This window comes from Abramis brama (genome assembly GCF_963993115.1).
Source record: "Abramis brama genome assembly, chromosome: 17".
Classification (NCBI taxonomy): domain Eukaryota; kingdom Metazoa; phylum Chordata; class Actinopteri; order Cypriniformes; family Leuciscidae; genus Abramis; species Abramis brama.
In genome coordinates this window covers 12,880,472-12,902,309 of record NC_139979.1, presented here as the reverse complement: position 1 = coordinate 12,902,309, position 21,838 = coordinate 12,880,472, and the positions used below count along the sequence as shown (strand labels likewise).

The following is a 21,838-nucleotide window of genomic DNA, read 5'->3' as shown; positions in this document are numbered from 1 at the left end:
ATCCCGGGCATGTGACCGCAAGAGGCGGGGACTGATTAAGACTCTTGCGGTTACAGTAGCTCAGGCGCATCGGGCATAGACGTAGCGAGTTACACCCACAGTCTCTGGACAGTTTTCTCCTGGGGGTCGATGCAGATATTTTGTTTGGGTCAGTCAAAGTTGATAAGTGACCGACGTCGGATAAAATCAGTTTGACCGAGAGAAGAAGACACTGGACGCGAAGGTACACTGTGTACGTGCGCTTTTTATCCGGTGAATGTTTGTATATTTACGACATGTCTAACATACAGAAACGTTTAGACTGTTTACAGATGGATGCTGAAGGGATGTACCGAAACAGTTCACAGCTAAATGTCATGAGGTTGCAGTTGGGCGGGTCTTCAGTGAGGATTACATTTATCGTTGCCCAAATATTCTTGGTTCTGCCCTGTTGCTAGGAGACCTTAGTTGAGGTTTTAAAGTGATTGTGGAAGCCAAGGACTCGCGACCAAGCACTAATTTATAATCTGCATTTAGTGACAGTTCTTCTTTGGATCCGTAACGCAATTAACTTGTCAAAATAATATAATTAATAGACAATATATCATCCGCCTACATGTTATTATTATTATTGTTGTTGTTATTATTATTTTAATAATATATCCTACATGTTGATTTTAACGCGACGGTAACTTAACTTACCTTAAACTGTCATTCAGTCACCTTTAGTTTGATGGATTAAGGGTGGACTCTGGTTAAGTAGGTCAGTGACGGCTAGAATAATGGACGGGACCATTTGAGTGACAGACCAGTGCTATTAAGGAAATATCTGTACTGCTACTGTATCATTAGTTTTATTCCTCTTTTTTCCCTCTTCTTTTCTCCTCCATTGACCGTGGACTACAATCTGCTGATTGAAGGTCATCTTGTAATCAGATCAATATGTGCTGGGATGGCTCAGACACAATGGGCCATTAGGCTCCAGTAAAGTCCTGCATCAGGTCGCCTAGGCTACTCTCATCAGTCTTGATACCATTTGACCATCACATGAGGCTCTATGAAAGGAGATGCACAGACTGATTTTGGATCAGAATGAACTTAGCCTGTAGCTGTTTTGTATCCAAACACATTGCGCATCAATAGGGTGAGTGGTGTTTTTAATATTTCTTCTATTTTGTTTTCTTTGGATGAATATTACTGCATGATGAATCTCTTGAAAAACATCATATTTCATATTTTTATTTCTTATTTATATTTTATATTTTTATTCTCCTGCTTTTCATACATTAAATAATGCATGTAATTAGGATTAGTTAATCGAAAAAGAAAAATTCTGTCATTAATTAACGTTACTCACCCTTATGTCATTCCAAATCTGTAGCCTAAGACTTTCATTCATCTTCGGAACACAAATGAAGATATTTTTGATGAAATCTGAGAGATTTCTGTCCCTCCATTGACAGCCACGCAACTAATACTTTGATGCTTCAAAAAGTTCATGAAGAGATTGTAAAACTAATCCATATGAATCGAGCGGTTTAGTCCAAATTTTCTGAAGAGACACGGTCGCTTTAGCCTATACGATGAACAGATTGAATTTAGGCTTTTATTCACAAACATTGATCAGAGAACATAAATAGAAGCTCAACCAAACCTGCTTGATGCAAGAGAACAAACCTCATTGGTTCTTGCGGAAGCTCAAACGTGCTGCGTAACACACAAGAATGAGTCTCATTGGTTCTCGCACATCAAGCAAGCATGCGTGAGCTTCCGTTTACCACAACTGATGAGTGCGTTGATGAATGTTTATGTGAATAAAAGCCTAAATTCAGTCTGTTCATCATATAAAGTGATTGTGTCTCTTCAGAAAATTTGGACTAAACCGCTCAATTCATATGAATTAGTTTCTCTTTATGAACTTTTTGAAGCGTCAAAGTGGTAGTTGTGTAGATGGTCAATGGAGGGACAGAAATCTCTCAGATTTCATTAAAATATATTCATTGTGTTCTGAAGATGAACGAAAGCCTTATGGGTATGGAACGACATGAGGGTGAGTAAATGATGACAGAATGTTTGGGTGAACTAACCCTTTAAGTACTTTTTTGCCATTGTACTGTTATTTTCATGGCAGTTATGCACATATCACCCCAAAATTATACTGTAATTTAATTTGTACTGATTTTTTAATTTTGGGTTTGTATGCTATTGTCATTACTCTCAATTCTTATTAGCTTATCTTTATCGTAAGTTAGTAATACAAATTAGTTTGATGATAATTGTTATTATTTATTTTATTCTATATATTTAAAAAAGTAAATCAGCATTAAGCTAGTGCAACAATTGCTACCATAATGTAAATGCAATTTATATAATGTATAATGAATTTTTTGTAGTACAGTATCTGGGGAGGAAATGTGTATAATTGTCATGAAATTAATGTCAGACTTCACTTTCAGCCTAGAAAGCTTATAGCATGTAGCATATAGCTTAGGCATATATCATGGGGCAGTTGGGACACTTGTGGCCTAATGGTTAGAGAGTCAGACTTGTAAACCGAAGGCTGTGGGTTTGATTGTAAACACCGGCAGGAAATTACTGAGGTGCCCTTGAGCAAGGCACTTAACCCGCAATCTCTCCCCGGGCACCTCAGTGAATGGCTGCCCGCTGCTCTGGGTTGTGTGTTTCCACGGTTTGCAGTGTGTGTGTGTGCTCATTACTCACTGCTCCTAATGTGTGTGCACTAACTTGGATGGGTTGAATGCAGAGGACAAATTCCGACAAAAATCACTCAGATTATTAGGATCACATCAGCTAGAAATACCAAGGGTTCACTTCACTCTAAGCATGGCGAGTCCGCTTTTAGCTATTATGCCAGCCGCAGCTGGAACCAGCTTCCAGAAGAGATCAGATGTGCTCCTACAGTAGTCACATTCAAATCCAGACTCAAAACACATCTGTTTAGCTGTGCATTAACTGATTGAGTACTGTGCCACTGTACGTCCGACTGATTACACTGTATTTTATTTCTGCATTCTCCTTTTGATTCTCAACTCAAATGGCACTGAAAATTGGATAAGAGACAAACATAAATTACTTAATTGGAGAAATTGAGAGATGAAACCATGCTGATGACCTAGGTCTGTGGTGGAGTAGTGAGTTTGATGTGTCAATTAAACTCGAGGTTCTGTGGGGTGCGGACTGGATCGACTCCATTCCCAGAGCTTCCGAACAAATGGGTTTTTTTTGGGGTGCGGACTGATGGGGCAGTGGACCCGAGGTCAGTCCTAGAGCTCCTCCTGTCCAATTTTAGGGAAAAATCTGGTCCATCGGAGACGTCCAATGGAATTCTTAGGCACGCCGAATAAATAAAAATAAGATACACCAGTGTTTTGTCCGATGAGAAGTTTATTCTATGTATCATCTTTTTACTACTTTAATTAATTTTACTCTAATTCATTTTATAACTGTATCATTTATCTCTTTTAATTCCTTTTATAACTGTTTTAATTTCCCTTGCTTTTATTTTGTGCTTATTTTCTATGCAAAGCACTTTGAATTGCCATAGTGTGATATTTTAATTCCTTTCTATGAAGAAAGAATATAAGAAAGAATGGAGGCAAATGAAGAAAATAGAGGCATTTTGAATAACTGTTTTAATTGTCCTTGCTTTTATATGGCGATTATTTTTATGTGTAAAGCACTTTGAATTGCCATAGTGTATGAAATGTGCTATATAAATAAACTTGCAAAGAGTATGGGTTGCCATACTTGGCCTTCATACATCAGATATGTTTCTTGAGGGATATTTCACTCCGTTTTGTAAAGGCGAATCGTTTAAATCTTTAAAAGTTCTTCATCTCAGAAACTCCATCGAGATGCTCAGATATTCAGGCCATCATAGGCTTCTCAGATATGCAGGCTGTGTCCTTATTCACTCTCGGTCTTTGCTGTTTCTGTTCTCTCACTGTAGAGTGCTGCACATGCTCAGTCGGGCCTGTCTGGTGTTTTGTTGTATCAACAGGAAGCACTCCTTCCTCCGCCTCCTCTCTCCTCCAGGAGCATGCCCTCTGAGCCTCCTCCCAGGTACATTCTGCACACCTCAGTCTACCTTAAGAGATGACCATGTCCTCACACCTTTGGTGAGTTTTAATTTGATGTAGATGCTGTTGGATTTGATGGGAGATGTTGTAACACGGTCAGCGTTATTTAAAGAGCTCTGGAGGATATCTGAGGTCATCTGAAGCTTTCTTCTCCCAGAAGGCTGTACTAATCTGTGTAAACTAATACTGCAAAACATTTTTGTTAAATAATTTACTGCAAAAATTTTTTTTTTATAAATTATATTTTATTAATTATAAAATATATATATATACAATGATGATGTCACTGACATTGTGGGAGGCATTTTGGTGTCTATTTTGTCCAATTCTGGCTTTGCGTATAAGATAGTATAAGAATAATATCAACCAGTATTCAAATCTGTTTGTTACTGCAAAATACAATACAATAATGAAACATGAATGAAATAACGTACAATGTTAACTAACAAAAAAGTATGAAATAAAATATCAACAAATGTGATGGTTCATGCAGGAACTTTTGTTAATACCGATATTCATATAAATTCAAAGGAGGTTCATACTTTTTACTCATTGCAAATGTAATTCTGTTGTAAAAGTGTATATATTGCCTTAAAAATGTGGTAAATATAGAAATTAAAATTTTAATTTTATTTTGTTATTATTGAAATACAGTATATATAATATAATACATGAAATATATTTTATTGAAATATTTGAAAAAGAAATTTATTTTTAATAAATTAACAATAACAAATATGCTCAATAAATTAGTATCAAATCTTTAATAAATACATTTAAAACATTTATCTTTAAATCTTGACAGTAAAAGTACATGTGGTGTTTTATTAATCATATTTTTTAATGTGGTAAGGTAACTTAAAGTTAATCAATTAACAGGTTTTTACTATACCATTTCTGCAGTCTTTTTATGTTTGTTTTTTTTTTTCAGTGTACAGAATTAGAGCTAATTCTGAATGTGTTGTGCTGAAAAGAGCTATTCAGGGCAATGGGAGCAGTGAGAATCAATGACATCTCACATTCTGAATAGGCGTATTGATAGATCTAGTGAACAGCAGGGAAAAAGACACACACACATACACACTTCATTGTTTCTGGGCACAGGCTTCCATGATGAGTTGTTCACAAACTCCAAGCATGGGCTTGTCTTGCAGCGTTTCTCTTGTGTCTCAGCTCTCAGGACATGCTGACAGGACAGAGGCTGTGTCAATCCAAATCCCACCAGGACTCTGTCCTCTCTGCCCTTAATCAGCAGCGCAAGGACGGACTGCTCTGCGATGTCACCCTGGTCGCCGGGGAACAGAAGTTCCATGCTCATAAGGCGGTCCTGGCAGCCTGCAGCGATTACTTCCAGGTGAGATTGTACACTATGCACGTTCCATGTCGCTAACCCCAGAAACATGATCAGTGAGAGTGTTTGCCACACAAGCTTATGCTGGTATCTATTAAATGAACAGTTCTCTCAAAAATCTTGTCATTCCATATCAATGGAAGCACATTTCCGCCACATAGGAAAGAAATCATGCTTTGGTAAATCATAATTATGACATAAAAAGTAATAATCCTGAGATATATAGTGAAATGATGGCATACTAAGACAAAATGTTGTCTCATAAGTCTCATAATTACGACTTTTACTGATACTTTTTATTTTATAACAATGCTTTACCAAAGCATGATTTTTTTTCCCTTTTGTGGTGGAACAGAGCTTCCATCCATACATATCCATTCTTTCTTGGAACTGAAGAGGAGATGTTAGGTACAAAGTTCATGCTGCTCTTCTCCATAAAATAAAAGTAAATGGGGATGAGTGCTGCCAAGCTCTGAAAATAATACATTCAAATGTGGTGTGTCAAAATGTTTTATAGCAGGTTTGAAATCAGTGTGAAATGAAGGGAGCTACAGCATCGTTGTCTTTGTTTATATGGAAAAGAGCAGTGTAAACACACTATTGAATATCTCCTTTTGTGTTTCACAGAACTCATACGTGTTCGGAACAGTTTGATAGTGAGTAAACGACAACAGGATTTTCCTTTCAGCGGCACAATCCTGATGCAAATATGTACAGTTCACACGGGAGACAAGAGAGCAACAGACAGGAAATGAAAAGTCAGCAGAGGTCTGAAAACCGTATCAGTGAGATTTGATTTTGGTTTGTTCAGAAGATTACAAAGAAGAATTACATCCAGCCCTGCAACAGAGGGAAAGATTATGTGCACAGTCCAAAGAACAGAATTAAATAGGGCAGGTATATTTATCTCTATATGTCTCCTGGCAAGCTCTCCACCTCTGTTGGGCTGGAATGATAAAATATAATCCCTTGTTTTTGATTTTAGCCCCTGGTTTCTAATGAGGACACCTTCTGCTGTTGTTAAGGCGAGTCATAGCTTATGTAAAACATGGGCTGATCCAAAGCTTTAGTCAATCAAGCTGTTGGCTCTGTTTGACAGCTACCCTTTGACATAGTATGCCTGCAAGGTTTGTATTATTCCTGATTTCTATTAGGTGGAATGGTTGAATAGGTTTAAATAGACAGGAGTGTACACGTGTGGATGAGCATGTGTTTTATGCCCTATCGTGAATACCAAAATGAGTTTTATTTTGGAAATTAATAACAATTGCCAGTATTTAATTGACATATTGGTCCTGCCTGGTTTGTGAATTAATTATACCTCCAATTTTAGGGCTTGTTGGAGAGAGGCGTAGTATTCATCATCTGAAACACAAGTGGGTGAAAATCCCTTATGTGGATAGAGGGAAGGAGGGACGCAAGTCTTATCTATACACAGTATTTTGACTCGGTCCAGTAAGCAACGATCATACAATCATCCAGAACATCCAGAAAGAGAATTTCAAGAAAACCTCTCAGAACCCATAGCAACCACTTAGTTGTTAGAATTGTGGCAGTGAGGTTTGTACGGTCAAACGCCAGTCATATTTTCTTTAGAAAATGTAAAAATCACACCAGTTTACCCAGTGTCACCTGTCTTGTTCTATTTTTAGGCCGGATGTCCAGTGGCGGAACTAGAGTTTTATACATGGGGTGGCCAGGGGGTGGCCACTGCTACTTTCGGGGGTACACAGTACACAGTACACACACACACACACACAGTGGAAAAGCTTATGGAAGGAATTGGGTCACTCTGTTTGTGTCTATAAGTGTTGAACATCCAAAATATTTGCAGAAAACAAAGCTTAAGCACTAAGGAGATAAGATACCGTAGCATGTGTCTGTTATGTACTGCTGCGTTTATTTACAAAAAAAAAAAAACTTTTTTTAATTGTACTTGAAAAATGTAAACAATTGTATTGCCCATCAATATAAAATCTTATCCTAGGAAGATTTAATACAACATAATTCTTTCTTTATAATAATTTATAATTATTCTTTCTAAATATAATTATTTTTTTGTGTTCATTTTTGGGTGAACTATCCTTTTAATCTGGCAAAATCATCTCAACTTAAATTCCTGAATTGGGTATGTGATTGACTGCCTGTGTCTGGTAGATGCTCTGACCTGTTGCTGGTCCTGAAGTCTGACCACACTGACTCTGACTAGCCAGTGGTGATGCAAGGGCCGGGGTCTGTTTGCACCTGATCTGCCTGTTAGTCATTTTAAGCCAAAATGGGGGTCAACCTTGAACAAATTGCAACAGAAGCAAACTCAACAGAAGCAAGAGATTGGGTTTGGGACTGGGTCTGTGGGACTGTTTCTGGGGGACGAGTCTGAGGGAAGAACAGGAGACAATGGTAAGGAGAATGCAAAGGACAAAAGGTAAAATAAAAAGTGAATCCCCAGAAACAGTTTTCGAAACTTTCCCCTAATGGGATTCTTCTAGACTTTTTTTCCTTACTCAGGACATATTGAGGATACAAAATTATTTGAGTTTGCTTCTGTTGCAATTTGTTCAACCTTTTTTCATAAAATGACTGGACTATGTTTGTGCTTATTTAAAAAGTACTCTGATATCTCTCCCTTTCTTTTCATGTTTAATTGACCCTGTTCAAAAATATGACAAATTTAAAATATGATTCCAATCATATTTATATTCTAATCATCATCCAATTACCAACATTTTTATCTTAACTCTTTCTCGCAGTAGCCTATAAAAAAAATGGTGTTTTTGGTAATTTTCACAATTTCATGGCACCCCAGAACATTTTGTTGTATGAATATCTGAACATACCAAAAGAATGAACAGACAAAAAAATGTTTTATTCTAGCTTTGTGCGTCTTTTTTTATCAACACTTGAATGTTGGCAAGTTTCATAAAAAGCAACATGAGCAAAAAGCTGAGAAAATCGCATTTTTATCAAAGATTACATCTAGATCAGATTCATAATGATGATCAAAACACAGTAGATCGAGTCCATCAACACCCTACACCCATAAAGCTTCATAGTCCTATAGTGATCGCATTATGATATCACTTGTTTCTGCTCTTCTTTGCCTGCGTTTTGATCTCCTATATCCTCACATTAGCTAGAACATTTGTATACTGTAACGTACACACGGCAAGGTACTGCATATGTATTAGGCCTAATGTAGGCTATTCGGAGCAAACCACCCTGATGCTAAACCTTAAAAACTTACTTCAAATATGATGTTTTCTTATTCGGTCAAGTTCGGTATCTTGCAACCATCTCTCGTCCTCTGCTCGTCCGTTTGAAAACTGCGCGCGCGCCGCGCTGCCGGCGAACGTAATTTTTTTTTTTTAAATCAGCATCAGCAACTGCCAGTAGCAAATAAAATTTTGGGGTGGCACCCGGGGTGGCCAATCGCATGTCAGGGGTGTCCAGTGCCACCCCGGACCCCCCTCTGGCTCCGCCACTGCGGATGTCCCTGAGAAATGAAAGGATATTGCACCATTTTGAGCTTTAACACCTCAGTGGCACTAATGAATATATGTGAAAGGTGTAATCTGCGCCTGTGGCACTGGCACAAACACTGTAATAATGACTGTAGCAATGTTAGAGGACCAGGGAAGAAGGAGGCGGGAACCGGCGAACGTTCAAACACTTTTAATTCCGTAAAATAAACCAACAACAAAATATAAAGTAAAAGCGGCAGCCCCTCACGGACGACTGCAGCACAAACATAAACAAAACATAACATGTCCAGGCCTGGTCCTCTCTTGTCCTTCACTGTCGTCACTCCTCCTTTTATGCTTTTGAAGGTCCTCTGTGAGAGATATATCGCACCGTTCTCTCACTGCTCTCGGCCCCACCCTGCTAAACACAATGACATTACACATTTGACCAGAGAAGTTAGTACTGCAAATTTCTCTTGAGTAAACACAAATTATATACTTATATACTGTAAATATAAATGTGTAGCAAATTTGTATCTTTAACGAGTAATAACATCAGCAACAATCACGAGTAATGATACTTACACAAGCTTGCTTCATTTACTGAATATAATGATTAGACAGACTGATGAAAACTGTTAATACATCTTTTTATTCATTAAAAAAATTAACAGTGCATAAAATCTCACAAAAGTAATTTGTTCGGGAATCAGACTACACTGGCAGTGTTGTAACTATATTGTTTTTGTCTGCAGTCCATGAAGGCAACTCAATAGTTAGACATTTCCTGGCTTTAATTTTGTGGTACACAGTTTTTTTATTCTATTGCATTGCACTCGCAGTCACAGCTCATGTGAAATATGATTTGTTTTGCATGGTGCGGAAGAGTCAGCAGCTGCTGCTTAGATTCATGGTGCAGCAATGCCGATAACACTGATGTGAGGCATTGAATCATTCTGTATTTTCATATGGCTCAAAAAACATGCATTGTAAACTAATTAGCTCACAAAGCTGCTGTCTGACCAGCCTGCATTGCTTTTCCAAGGTCAGAAGTCACTCAGCCAGACATGTGACACAGGACTGGTCATGCTTATTACCCACAATCCCCCTCCAAAAAAATCCCTAAGTCGTGCTTATGGGCAGTGGTGTCCCAGTAAGGAGCTCTCTGAGTAGCTGTCAACAATCCAACAACCATCAGCTCTAATGAGTCCTTTAAAGTATCTGAATGTGAGCCGAGGTCAGTCATTAAAAACGTACTGCTCTTTAAATAGAAAATAGAAAAACACGGTATACTTTACCAGGCACTTTAAATGTGACATACTACTGGGGGAACAGCTTCTGAGGGTGAGGTGACAACGATAAAAGATGATAAACACTTTGCATCTATTTTCAGCACACGGCGGCTTCAGATGGAGCTAAGACCTGCGTTAAATGTCTATTGATTCTTTCAAAAGACTGGTGACACTAATTTCTTTTTTTGTGTAAATTTTATTTATGCAGATTTTTTACATACATAATACAAACAAAAAAAAGGCAGTAAATCAGACAATTAAGGCACAACAACAAAAACAAAAAACACATACAGCCAGCACTTACACATTATATAGAAAGGAAAAAGTATAAATATACGTGTCCATTCACTGAACAGATTACCCAAAACGTCCACTCACACAGATTGAGTCAAGGAGGCCTGAGCCGGAGGGGAGTTGCGAAGTCTCAGTAAGGATAACTGTCCAAAGTTCTGTTGACACTAATTTCAATCCAGAACCAGACTTAATCTGTGCCTGAGAGTTATTACTCTGATTTTGGGAGGCATGTGTATATATATATATATATATATATATATATATATATATATATATATATATATATATATATATATATATTAAAATAGATAGATAGATAAGATTACAGGGTTTTTTTTTATTTCACGCTGGAAGCTCATCATTAGGAGCAGTTAGGTTTGATCAGTGGAGTTGGTGTAATGATGATCCAATGTCCTTTGACTTCCTCTTCACCATGGGCTTTGATCAATGACCATCCTACACTCGCTCTGTGACAGCAATCAATGCTTTTGATTAGTGTACTCCTGCCAGAGAACACAGCGGGACAGCACTGGCCTCTTGGTCTCTTTATTCTGCGCGTGTGTGTGTGAGAAAGTACAGTATGTACTGATTGATGGCCATGGATTCACTTTCATTCTCAGTGTGAAACTCTTTAGACTTGAACAGTTTTTTGACATTTTGCTTAAATAGCTATTTACAGGATGCTATATTACTGTTGTTCTGTGGTGCATCCTGCTTACGAGTTTGTGTGTGTGTATCTTCAGGCCATGTTCAGTCTGTGTATGGTGGAGAGTGAGGCAGATGAGGTAACTCTCCAGGGTGTGACTAGCGTCGGACTGAAGCACGCACTGGACTTCGCCTACACAGGCCAGGTAAATTCAGCATAGCCCACATAGTAGCATATGGCCCAGAACATGCAAAACATTTTGCAGTGCCTCAAGCAAAGACAGGTCTCTAGATTCTGGAAAGACCCCATTATGAATCATATGTAGCAGATAAGTGAAATAATTTATTCTGGAGCTTCACAAATGGGCTTATTGAAATTCTAAATCTGGTTAAATGTAATACTAGGTTATCTTATTTCATGTTAGTTTGAAGATTTCACACTATACTATTGGTAAACCCCAAGTTGATGTTCTTAGTTGCATATTCATGAAGTCAATAAATTAATTTAAGAAATTAATTTAATTCAGCAAGGATTCATTAAATCAATCAAAAGTGACAGTAAAGACATTTATAATGTTACAAAATATTTATATTTCAAATAAATGCTGTTCTTTTGAACTTTCTATTCAAAAAAGAATTCCTCAAAAATAATAAGAAGCACTTTTTTCAACATTGATAATAATAAATGAGCACCAAATCATCGTATTAGAATGATTTCTGAAGGCTCATTAGACACTGAAGACAGAAGTAAATTCAGTTATTTTAAATTGTAATAATTAGCTTTGCAATCTAAGCATTATACATATGTAAATACCTTTAATATAGTAGCTGCTATAAACGTCTTTTATAGAGCAGGCTTATGCAACACATGTTTATACAAGTTTCAACACAGGGTCCATGCTCCGTCTCTTTCTTCATTAAGGAGTCCTTGGCCTGAAAAAGGTTGAAGGCCCCTGCTTTTAACATGAAATTAGGAAAGCAAGGTTGCGGTTTCTTACAATAGTCTTACTCAGGTTCTTTGTCTGTAGATCATGCTGGAGCCAGGTGTGGTACAAGACGTCCTGTCTGCTGGAAGCCACCTTCAGCTGCTGGAACTGCTCAGTCTCTGTTCCTACTATCTCATTCAGGTGTGTTTACAGGTTATTTCTGCCTTGAAAACTTGCAACGTTTTGATAAAGCTTATTTTGTGTTTTCAGCAAGTACTACATATAACGTTACTGTGTTATCAGTAGTAATTTTGTAAAGTTCTACTCATTTCATGCGTCTTACATGCTCATTTTTATAGGAATATTTCTGAAAAAAATCTGTCATCATTGATTTGAGTTTTTTTCTTCCACAGTTTTACATGCTCTTTTCAATTTGATTCCAATGAACGCATGCTTCTGGAGCCTTTAAAGGCACAGTATAGCATTTTTCGCCACTAGGGGTCGCTAACCTATTTACAATAACAAAGGTGTAGATTGATGACGCAACATTTGCTAAGAATTATGGATCTTGTCGTCAACGTCAAGCCGACTGATCTAATAATGTTTATGGATGACTGAATACATCGATGCTTTTATCATGACTGTGATATGAAGCAGTTCGGGATTGCTAAGAGACAGCTATCAGCTCCAAACGCGACGCGAGTCCCGCGGATATAAAAGGAATATGGACATTTCATTCTACCGAACTACATGCAGAATTACTACTCACAGGTCAGTTTATTAGACAAATTAAACTTGTGAGGTAACGCAGCGCTGTTTCACTTGGTCTAACATTACACTATCACACTAAACTGCATTTGAATGTGTTGAAATGTATGTGTTAGTCTGTCTGTATGAGACTAGCAGTAAACTAGATCAACATTAGAATAACATACAGATCATATTCTGACATTTTATCATTGTTTATCATTAATTGTAAATGTGCTCACCTGTTTAATAAAGTACATGTAGGAGCGGTCGAAGTCTCGGACGTGGAGCTCTCGTTTATACTATCAATGGGAGCTCTAGGCATCTCGAAAGCACCGCGCTGATATTGATTCTCGTTTTAGTTCTCCTTTTTTTATCCAAAGTCTGCTTGTCATGGTCCATATGTTTGAACGAAACAACAACAGCGTGCAAATAGACATTGCGAACTACAAAGTTGTCCGCGTCAGTCGCTTTGGTTACTATTAGACGGCTCTGGTTCATAGCTCTGGTTGCCATGGCAGCACGAGCGGAAACCAGGGACAACGCGGATATGACGGTATTGGCGGCGACACAACGGAAATAAAGAAACGGGACGTTTCTCGAATTAAATTACAAATTTCTCCTGGTTTAAAAGTTGTTGGAAACAGTCGGGATAATGTAAGTACACAACTAAAAAATATATATAACATAGATATAGTGATTTTTGCTATTTTTAAAGCAAAAAAGGTACATATTGTGCCTTTAAGCTTAAAAAAGACACAAATAACCATGATAGTAATCTCTATGACTCTGTGTTATTCCAAGTTTTCTTGAAGCCTTTGTGCGAGAAACCTATTTATCATTCCCTAATAATTTTTCCCTCTTTCTGCAGAATTCCATATATTTCCCCCATAATTCAGCCCAGAAAATTTGAAAAAGATATGCAGATTCCACCTGAACCTGTTCATTGCTCATCACTGCCTTTAAAATTTGCTTGTTGTTCATTTTAACCAGTAGATGGCAGTCAGTCTCTGTGTGAAGCGTCTTTCTTCATTCTGCAGATGTGGAGCATCCTGACGAGATTTGTCTCCATTGTTCCTTCTTTTACTTAAGGTTTTCCAGTCTGTTTTTGGATATTGTGGACTTTCATGAGATTTAGCTCTTTTGAGCTCCCATTAATCATTTATCATAACTTTATTTTTTATCATAACTTTATTTTTTATTATTTACTGTATTACAATATTAAACGAGTTTGTATTCTTGGGAGTATCTATATCTGTATTATTGTATGCGTTTGTGTGCTTGTATGTTTCAAGGCATGTACGATTTCATTTTAGACTGTAAGGCTCAACTAGTTTTCATGCATGAATAAAACACCCTCTCTGACCGTGAATCTGTTTGTATTTATATCTGTGCCTGTAGGAGCTGAACAGTTTTAACTACCTGGACCTGTACAGGCTGGCAGACCTCTTCCACTTGCCGGCCCTGGAGGAAGCAGTGGTGGGCTTTCTGGTGGATCACCTCTCTGAGCTGCAGAAGAACAGGCAAGAGGAAGTGCTGCTCCTACCTTATCGGCTCCTCAGGGAAGTGCTAAAAAGCGACCGCCTCACCTCCCTCAGTGAGGAGGAGATATGGCAGGTGTGTGGGCCGCAAATTCACAGACTTCAACTCTTCAAAACATCTCTGAACTGCTTTGGTAGCTTACATGCTTTAATGCAAAATATCAGCATGGGGTTTAAAATTCTGAAAACTTTACAACAAAGAACAGTTACACAATATGTAAGTTTCTATATCATTTCTAGTTCATGCTCTTTGGAACATCTCAAATCATGTTGGACAATTTTGATCTTCAGGTTTTACACAAACTTGCAGCTCAAGTGCTGCTGTCAAAAAAGAAGGACACACCACCACTTTGTAATTAATGTAATTTTTTTAGTTCAACTTTACAGTCAAATAATTATGCATTTAATATAATTTGGTAATGTCATTTTTTTTTTTTTTTTAGAAAAGGAACATCTCAGACTTTTGGACCCCATGACAATAACAGCTGCCAAACACAAAGCATCATTAAGTAAATCTGAATGCTTTAAGATCATATTCACACAAACTCTGCCTGTTTAATTTACGGTGTAAGAGTGTGAAAAAAAGGTGTACGGACAATGTGAGCGCGTGTGTGTATGTATGTACACTCGGGCGGAGGCTGTAGTCGGGGGGCTGTGGTGTGACTATTCATTTGCACCAATCAGGCGCCCCCCCACCACCCCTCCCACAACCAGGCTCTCTCTGATTAGGCCCACCGCGGCTCCATCAGCGCCTCAATCCCCCAGCTGTCACTCCGGCCGCCCTACTGATTGAAAACAATCAGGCCTCTGATGGCACAATTACCCTGACCCTTTAACCAGTCGCTGCTGCCATAATCAGGCCCTGATTAGGCTGCTTTGGGCCTCCTTCACTTTGCAGAGAAGGTTAATTTGGGCATCAGACGGAAGCGTGATGGGCACAGGGGCTGGTGCTGCCGTCCGCCAGTCCGAACGTGCGCCCGCCAATACTACCCTCGATATAGTTTGGCTGTCAATCATCGTCATGCAGAGTTCTCGGAGTCTCACGCTCTGGAAATCACATTTTCTTCCTCTTTGTTTTTTTTGTTCTTTTTTTCTTCTCTCGCACTCACTCTCTGTCTGTCTTTCTCCGTGCGGGAGTGGGTGGGGGAGTTCATTTATTTTCTGCCCCGAGGAAGTTCTCTGATCCAGTGTGACCTTCACAGTCAGCAGACGCTGCCTTGCTCACACCTCACTCTCTCTCTCTCTCTGTCTCTCTCCTTCCCTCTCCCATTTTCCACTCTCACTTATTCTCTTTCTTCTCTTCTGCTGGCTGTGAAAAGGAGGAGAGTTGAAAAAAACAACAACTAAAATTCAGAGAAAGGAAGAAGGCGAAACAGAACCTCAATAGAGCGTTGCATGATTAATGATGCCAGGAATCAGGGTTTTGCTGAAATCTATGTACACTTAAAGCTTAAATGTGTAATTATGTAGGAATGCACACTATATAGGTACCATAAAGGTTATTGCTCAATATTACAGACCTTTTCATTTATCAGAATTGGTCCATTTCGGATATATATTGGCTGATAGATTGTCCATGCTCAATTGCCATGTAATGCTCACTTGAAGTTAATCAATGTTTAAAACATTAAGAATTGAGTAATCCATAATAATACATGAATATCCATTTTTCATACTGCACATTATAATGTTGTGATGCCTAAATTAACTTGTAGCATTTAAACTGATTATTTTCTAGTGTTTTTTAGATAATACAATATGAATTTTTATATATCAGCAAATTATTGCTCATCAGCCATATTACTATACTCACCTTGAGCATTTAAACAATTTTATTTTATATCTACTGTGTTTTATGTATTCATATTTTTTAGACAATATAGTATACAATTTAAATACCGACCATTTATCTTTTATCAGCAATAACAAAAATAATTATAGGTTTATTGGTATTGGACATAATTTTAATATTAGTAAAAAATATAAGCATTTTTTATTTAATTTGAAAAACTACTTAATCCTTAATATACGGAAGTACACCATAAGTAGTTTAATGGTCTCTAAAAGGAACTTTGCTCTATTTGAGCAGCTAACAGAGCAAAATTATCTCAACCAATGACGTGAGTTTTGGGGCTGGATTACCTATTAGAATGACCAATGGCAGATGGGGAAATGTTAGGGAAATGTTAGGGAAACCTGTCTGACAGCGATCATTATCTCTGCAATTCGGTGCTGCTAATAGCACAGAAATATCACAGTGTACCTTCCTAAAATTAGTGCACTGGGAATCATTCTGTGTAAGTACAATGAAATCTAACCATTTCACAGATGAAATACTCCCAAGAAAAAATATATTGCAAGCATTTAAATTTGCCATTTGTGTGTAGGAGACAGCTGCGGAACGTCTAGAGGTGGTGGCCCATGATCTCGGGATGCTATAATAAGTTCTCTGTCTCAGGCTGATTGTGTTAAAAGCCACTTTGTTTCCACAAGAGTGGCATCGCTTATCTCCAGCCATCTCCGCCGTACTCGCATGCCTCTGCAGCTAAACAGTCTAGATTGCTCTCAAGTTCAATTAACTCCCTTTGTCTAACTCCCTTGGCTGTGCCGGAATGCGTATGTGTGTATGCTTCACACGCACACCTCATGACTACGTGTGTGTGTGTGCGTGTTCACAGATCCCCCCCCCCCCATCTCATCTGCAGCTGTCTTCTCATCACTGTATAGAGACACAATATCTTAAGCATTAGCATGCAATGATACAAAGCATTGGCCCTGCGTAGACAGACAGTATTGTGTGGATGGTGTGAGCTGCAGCCTGTAATATGAGCAGTGTGATCTCCTGATCCCGAATCGGTGCTGAATACTGATGAGCCACTCTGCCCTGCTGTAGTTATTGGTGCGTTGGCTGGAGCATGACTGCAGATACCAGTACATGGAGGAACTGCTGCAAAACGTGCGCTACGGCCTGATGGAGGTCTCCGCCCTGCACCGCGTGGCCAGTAGCCACCCCTTCCTCAACTCCAGCAGCACCGTTGCCGCCCTGGTGGAGGAGGCATTGGACTACCACCGCTCTGTATTTGCACAGCCTTTACGTCAGACGTCCCGCACCACGCCACGCTTTCAGTCACTAACATTATATATCATCGGCGGGCGCAAACGGGAGGTCAGCCGCGTGCGGGAGCTGCGGTTCTTCAACCCCGCCACGCAGGAGCACACTCGTGTCGCCGGGGGTTCGAACTGGAGTGAATTAGCCCCCATGCCTGCTGGACGGAGTCACCACTGTGTGGCTGTCATGGGCAACTTCCTGTTCGTGTCTGGCGGGGAGGTGGAACACGCCACTGGAAGGACGTGCGCAGTGAGGACGGCGTGCCGGTACGATCCGAGGGTGAACCGCTGGATTGATATTGCACCAATGAAGGCGTGCAGGGAGCACTTTGTGCTGGGAGCTCTGGGACAATATCTCTATGCCGTCGGGGGGAGGAATGAACTGAGGCAGGTTCTGCCCAGCGTGGAGCGCTACTGCCCCAAGAGGAACAAGTGGACCTACGTGCAACCTTTCGACCGTTCGCTGTCCTGTCATGCAGGATGCGTGGCTGACGGGCTGCTCTGGGTCTCAGGTAATAATAGATTCCTTCACATTTACCCCACTACTCTGTATATATCAGGAATCTCCCAATGCATTTCTAGGCCCAAGACTTAAAAGCATTACTAGCATCAGTTTAACATAAAAAGATGGCTTCTTCTGCTGCAGGTGGTGTCACTAACACAGCTCAGTACCAGAATCGACTGATGGTGTATGACCCAGGACAGGTAACATTTTGCTTTTATGTGGTTATGTGAGAATAATGTGGCTGGTTAGTGCATCTTTCTCATCTTAAAAAATGTAAATATTATAGATATTATATAATTATTATATAAATTATAATATTAATTAGAAAGTAATACTTTTATTTAGCACAACAAGGATGCATTAAATTGATTAACATTATAATAAAGACATTTTTAATGTTACAAAATAATTATTTTCCTTGAATGCTGTTTATTTGAACTTTCTATTAATCTAGAATCCTGAAAAAATGTATCACGGTTTCTACAAAAATATTGAGCAGCACAACTGGTTTCAACATTGATAAAAATAAGAACAATTTTAAAAAAGAACAAAATAGAAAACAGTTATTTTAAATTGTAATAATATTTAACAAAATTACATTTTTTTTATGGTATTTTTGATCAAATAAATGCAACAAACAAACAAAAACAATACAAAAAACCCCCAAACCCACACAAGGGACTTACAGTGAGGAAAATAAGTATTTGAACACCCTGCTATTTTGCACGTTCTCCCACTTAGAAATCATGGAGGGGTCTGAAATTGTCATCGTAGGTGCATGTCCACTGTGAGAGACATAATCTAAAAAAAAAAAACCCAGAAATCACAATGTATGATTTTTTAACTATTTATTTGTATGATACAGCTGCAAATAAGTATTTGAACACCTGTCTATCAGCTAGAATTCTGACCCTCAAAGAGAGAGATATAAAGAAAGAGAGGAGGAAAGAACAGGAGGCAGAGGCTCATTGGTATTCAAAGTGGCTTTGCATTCACCTGCCAGGAACAGCAACCCCCCACCCACAATACCCTCAACAGATGGTCGCCAAACACACATGTGTATATTCACACTCTCACTCACCACTGCTCGTGCAATCTCTGCATGAACACACACCTTACGCAAATAAATGCACACGCACCGGAACATGCAAAAGAAATGAATGCTAAACGTTTTTTTTGACAAACTATTGTTTTTAAATATATATATATATATATATAAATAAAAAATTAAATACTTTGTCAAAGCAAACATTTTACATAATTGTTTTTTGCATGTTCCAGTGCATGTGCAATGTCAAACTATACAATTAACCAGCAAAAATGATTTTACCATATATTTGTTAAGCTCTTTTCCTGGTTGATTGTATAGTTTGAATTGACGTGTTTTTAAGAATCATTGAAAATGAGAATAATTCAGTTTTTATGCTGTTCTTTCTTTTGTAATTTCCTCTCCGTAATAGAATCAATGGCTAGCGCGCAGTCCCATGTTGCAGAGGAGGGTGTACCATGTGATGGCGGCAGTCAAAAGGCAGCTATATGTGCTTGGGGGGAACGATCTAGACTACAACAATGACCGCATCCTGGTTAGACACATCGACTCTTACGACATGGACATGGACCAGTGGACACGCTGCACCTTCAGTCTCCTCACAGGTCACCACACGCACTATAACTATGGAATAGATATGATTATTCACCTATTTACCTACACACTTTCTTTTCTCTTTAAAACTTAGCCTTACTGTATATACTGTATTTTTTTCTGTATTTATTACTGATTCTAGTACCCCTTACAAAAAGTACTTAGCTGGTAATGTGTGCAAAAATCAACCTAGTTTAGCTGGCAAGACATTTTTAGAAGTGATCCAATCAAAACATTTTCACAAACTGTAAAGATTAATACTTTTTCACAGTGTCCACTGTGCCTGTAAGGGTTATTAGGCCATGGTAATGATTTTTTTTTGTAAGCGTAATCTCTACATTCTCCTCATAGGCCAAAATGAGGCAGGAGTGTCTGTCCATGATGACAGGATCTATGTGGTTGGTGGATATTCCATCTGGACAAATGAACCCCTTGCTTGCATTCAGGTGAGTTGACTTGAATGGTGCTTATGTTTGAATGACATGTTGAATAATTAATGTTGAAATCCTATCATTTGTCTATTTGGCAGGTGCTAGATGTGAGCACCAAGGGTAAAGAGGAGGTTTTTTATGGGCCAACGCTCCCATTCGCTTCAAATGGAGTGGCGACATGTTTCTTGCCTGCACCGTACTTTACCTGCCCCAACCTGCAGACCCTACAAGTGCCACATCACAGGATAGGGGCTCTCTAACCTAGGATATTCCCACAAACACACTATGAACCAGTGGAATCATGTAAGAGCCTATTCTACTCCCACAAATTGTTGACGGGTGGATGGAGTGGAGTCATCGTTGATCACACATTGATCATGTTGAGCCAGTATGAAGTGTTCTGATGGATGTGGATACATTCAAAAAGAAGTTCAAGAGTTTTTTTATTGTCAAGCTTGACTGACGTTCATGCATTTCTGAACTGGATATGCTATGGTGCTGCACCATGCTAATCCAGTTTAACAAGCAGTGTGTAAATCTGGCTGAATGATTTAGAGCAGGGTTTCTCAAACTCGGTCTTGGAGGGCCACTGTCCTGCACAGTTTAGCTCCAACCCTGATCAAACACACCTAGCTGTGAGTTTCTAGTGATCCTGAAGACATTGATTAGCTTGCTCAGGTGTGTTTGATCAGGGTTGGAGCTAAACTGTGCAGGACAGTGGCCCTCCAGGACCGAGTTTGAGAAACCCTGATTTAGAGACACTTTATGGCCCAGTCCAAAATGGTACACTTGTAGACTGTAGGTTGTCCAAACACTCTTTTACTCAACAATCCATGCAGAATTACAACAAGGGAAAAATGCAAGGGCGGCATTTGGGACAGGGCCGAAGTGTCAGGGACCTGTTTTCATAGATTCTAGAATTCAATCCACTCTCCTCTCTGACCTTAATGTTCTGGGACTATAATGTTAAAATCAGCCAAACGTGAGTTTCCATTCCATGTCATTTCTCAGCCTGTGACAAACTGTACTTTCTATCAAAACTCAGGATGAAGAAGACCGTATTGTTTACTGAATGTGTATGACCACAGCTGACGACAAATACACACACAGCATCTTCACATTCTGCGTCAGCAGTGGCATCTTGACTGTTCTCCATCCTACCACCAAAAACTGCCCATTCCATAAGAAAACATGTAAGGGCACACTTTTTTTACATAATGTATCTAATAAATTTATGCAGTTGTGCAATAATGATTAAACTGGTGATTTGTTTAATCTTTGACTCGACCTTATTGCATATGCATTTGTAGGAGTTTCCCTTTCAGACGCAAAATGTATGGGAGGAGAGTATTTAAATGAATCACGCAAGGTGATTTACTAAGGTTTGCGCTCATCGGGTAACTGGTATTTGCACCATTGTTTATCGCCCAAAAAGCACGTCTTAGATGCTAACTCGCGCTGGTAGCGCTTGGTTGGTCATCATGGAAATGATTCGGCTGTGTCTGCGTATTTTAATTTGCGTGTCGTCAGTAGATCAAGCGCAGATCTTTCCACTCCAATCGGCGCTATTTTGGAATTGCACTTGAATGCTAATTTGCCCTGTTTAGTAAATCTGGCCCCATATTCGTAAGCACATAACACAATACACTTCTCTTTATTGAACTATTCTAATACACAGAAACTTGAATGATGCTGCTTTAGACTCTGACCCCAACCTCATCCCATTATAACCAGTCTCCTCCTCTCCACAATCTCATCTAATGCTTTGATCATGTCCAGAGTTTTTAAACTCAGATGTTTATCCAACCCCCAGAGA

At 38.9% G+C, this 21,838-nt stretch overlaps 1 protein-coding gene across 7 annotated transcripts in view; it reads left to right on the top strand.

Moving 5' to 3' along the window:
- Positions 1–21,296, top strand: part of klhl32 (kelch-like family member 32) — a 30,685-nt gene extending 9,389 nt beyond the window's left edge. The window contains exons 1-13 of one of the 7 annotated variants that reach the window (XR_014603233.1): positions 38–223; positions 900–1,123; positions 3,950–4,062; positions 5,253–5,433; positions 11,221–11,328; positions 12,151–12,249; positions 14,197–14,412; positions 17,230–17,956; positions 18,091–18,149; positions 19,410–19,602; positions 19,943–20,037; positions 20,121–20,578; positions 20,736–21,289. Coding sequence is in view for 6 of the 7 variants with exons in the window: in XM_084089461.1 (XP_083945587.1) it covers positions 4,040–4,062; positions 5,253–5,433; positions 11,221–11,328; positions 12,151–12,249; positions 14,197–14,412; positions 17,230–17,956; positions 18,091–18,149; positions 19,410–19,602; positions 19,943–20,037; positions 20,121–20,282 (1,863 nt within the window). In the remaining variant the exon portion in view is untranslated. Of the gene's footprint in view, positions 1–13; positions 253–899; positions 1,124–3,949; positions 4,063–5,252; positions 5,434–11,220; positions 11,329–12,150; positions 12,250–14,196; positions 14,413–17,014; positions 17,957–18,090; positions 18,150–19,409; positions 19,603–19,942; positions 20,038–20,120 lie in introns of those variants that run through there. The other 6 variants (XM_084089459.1, XM_084089458.1, XM_084089460.1 and 3 more) reach the window with 6 other exon arrangements.
- The last annotated feature ends 542 nt before the right edge of the window (positions 21,297–21,838 follow it).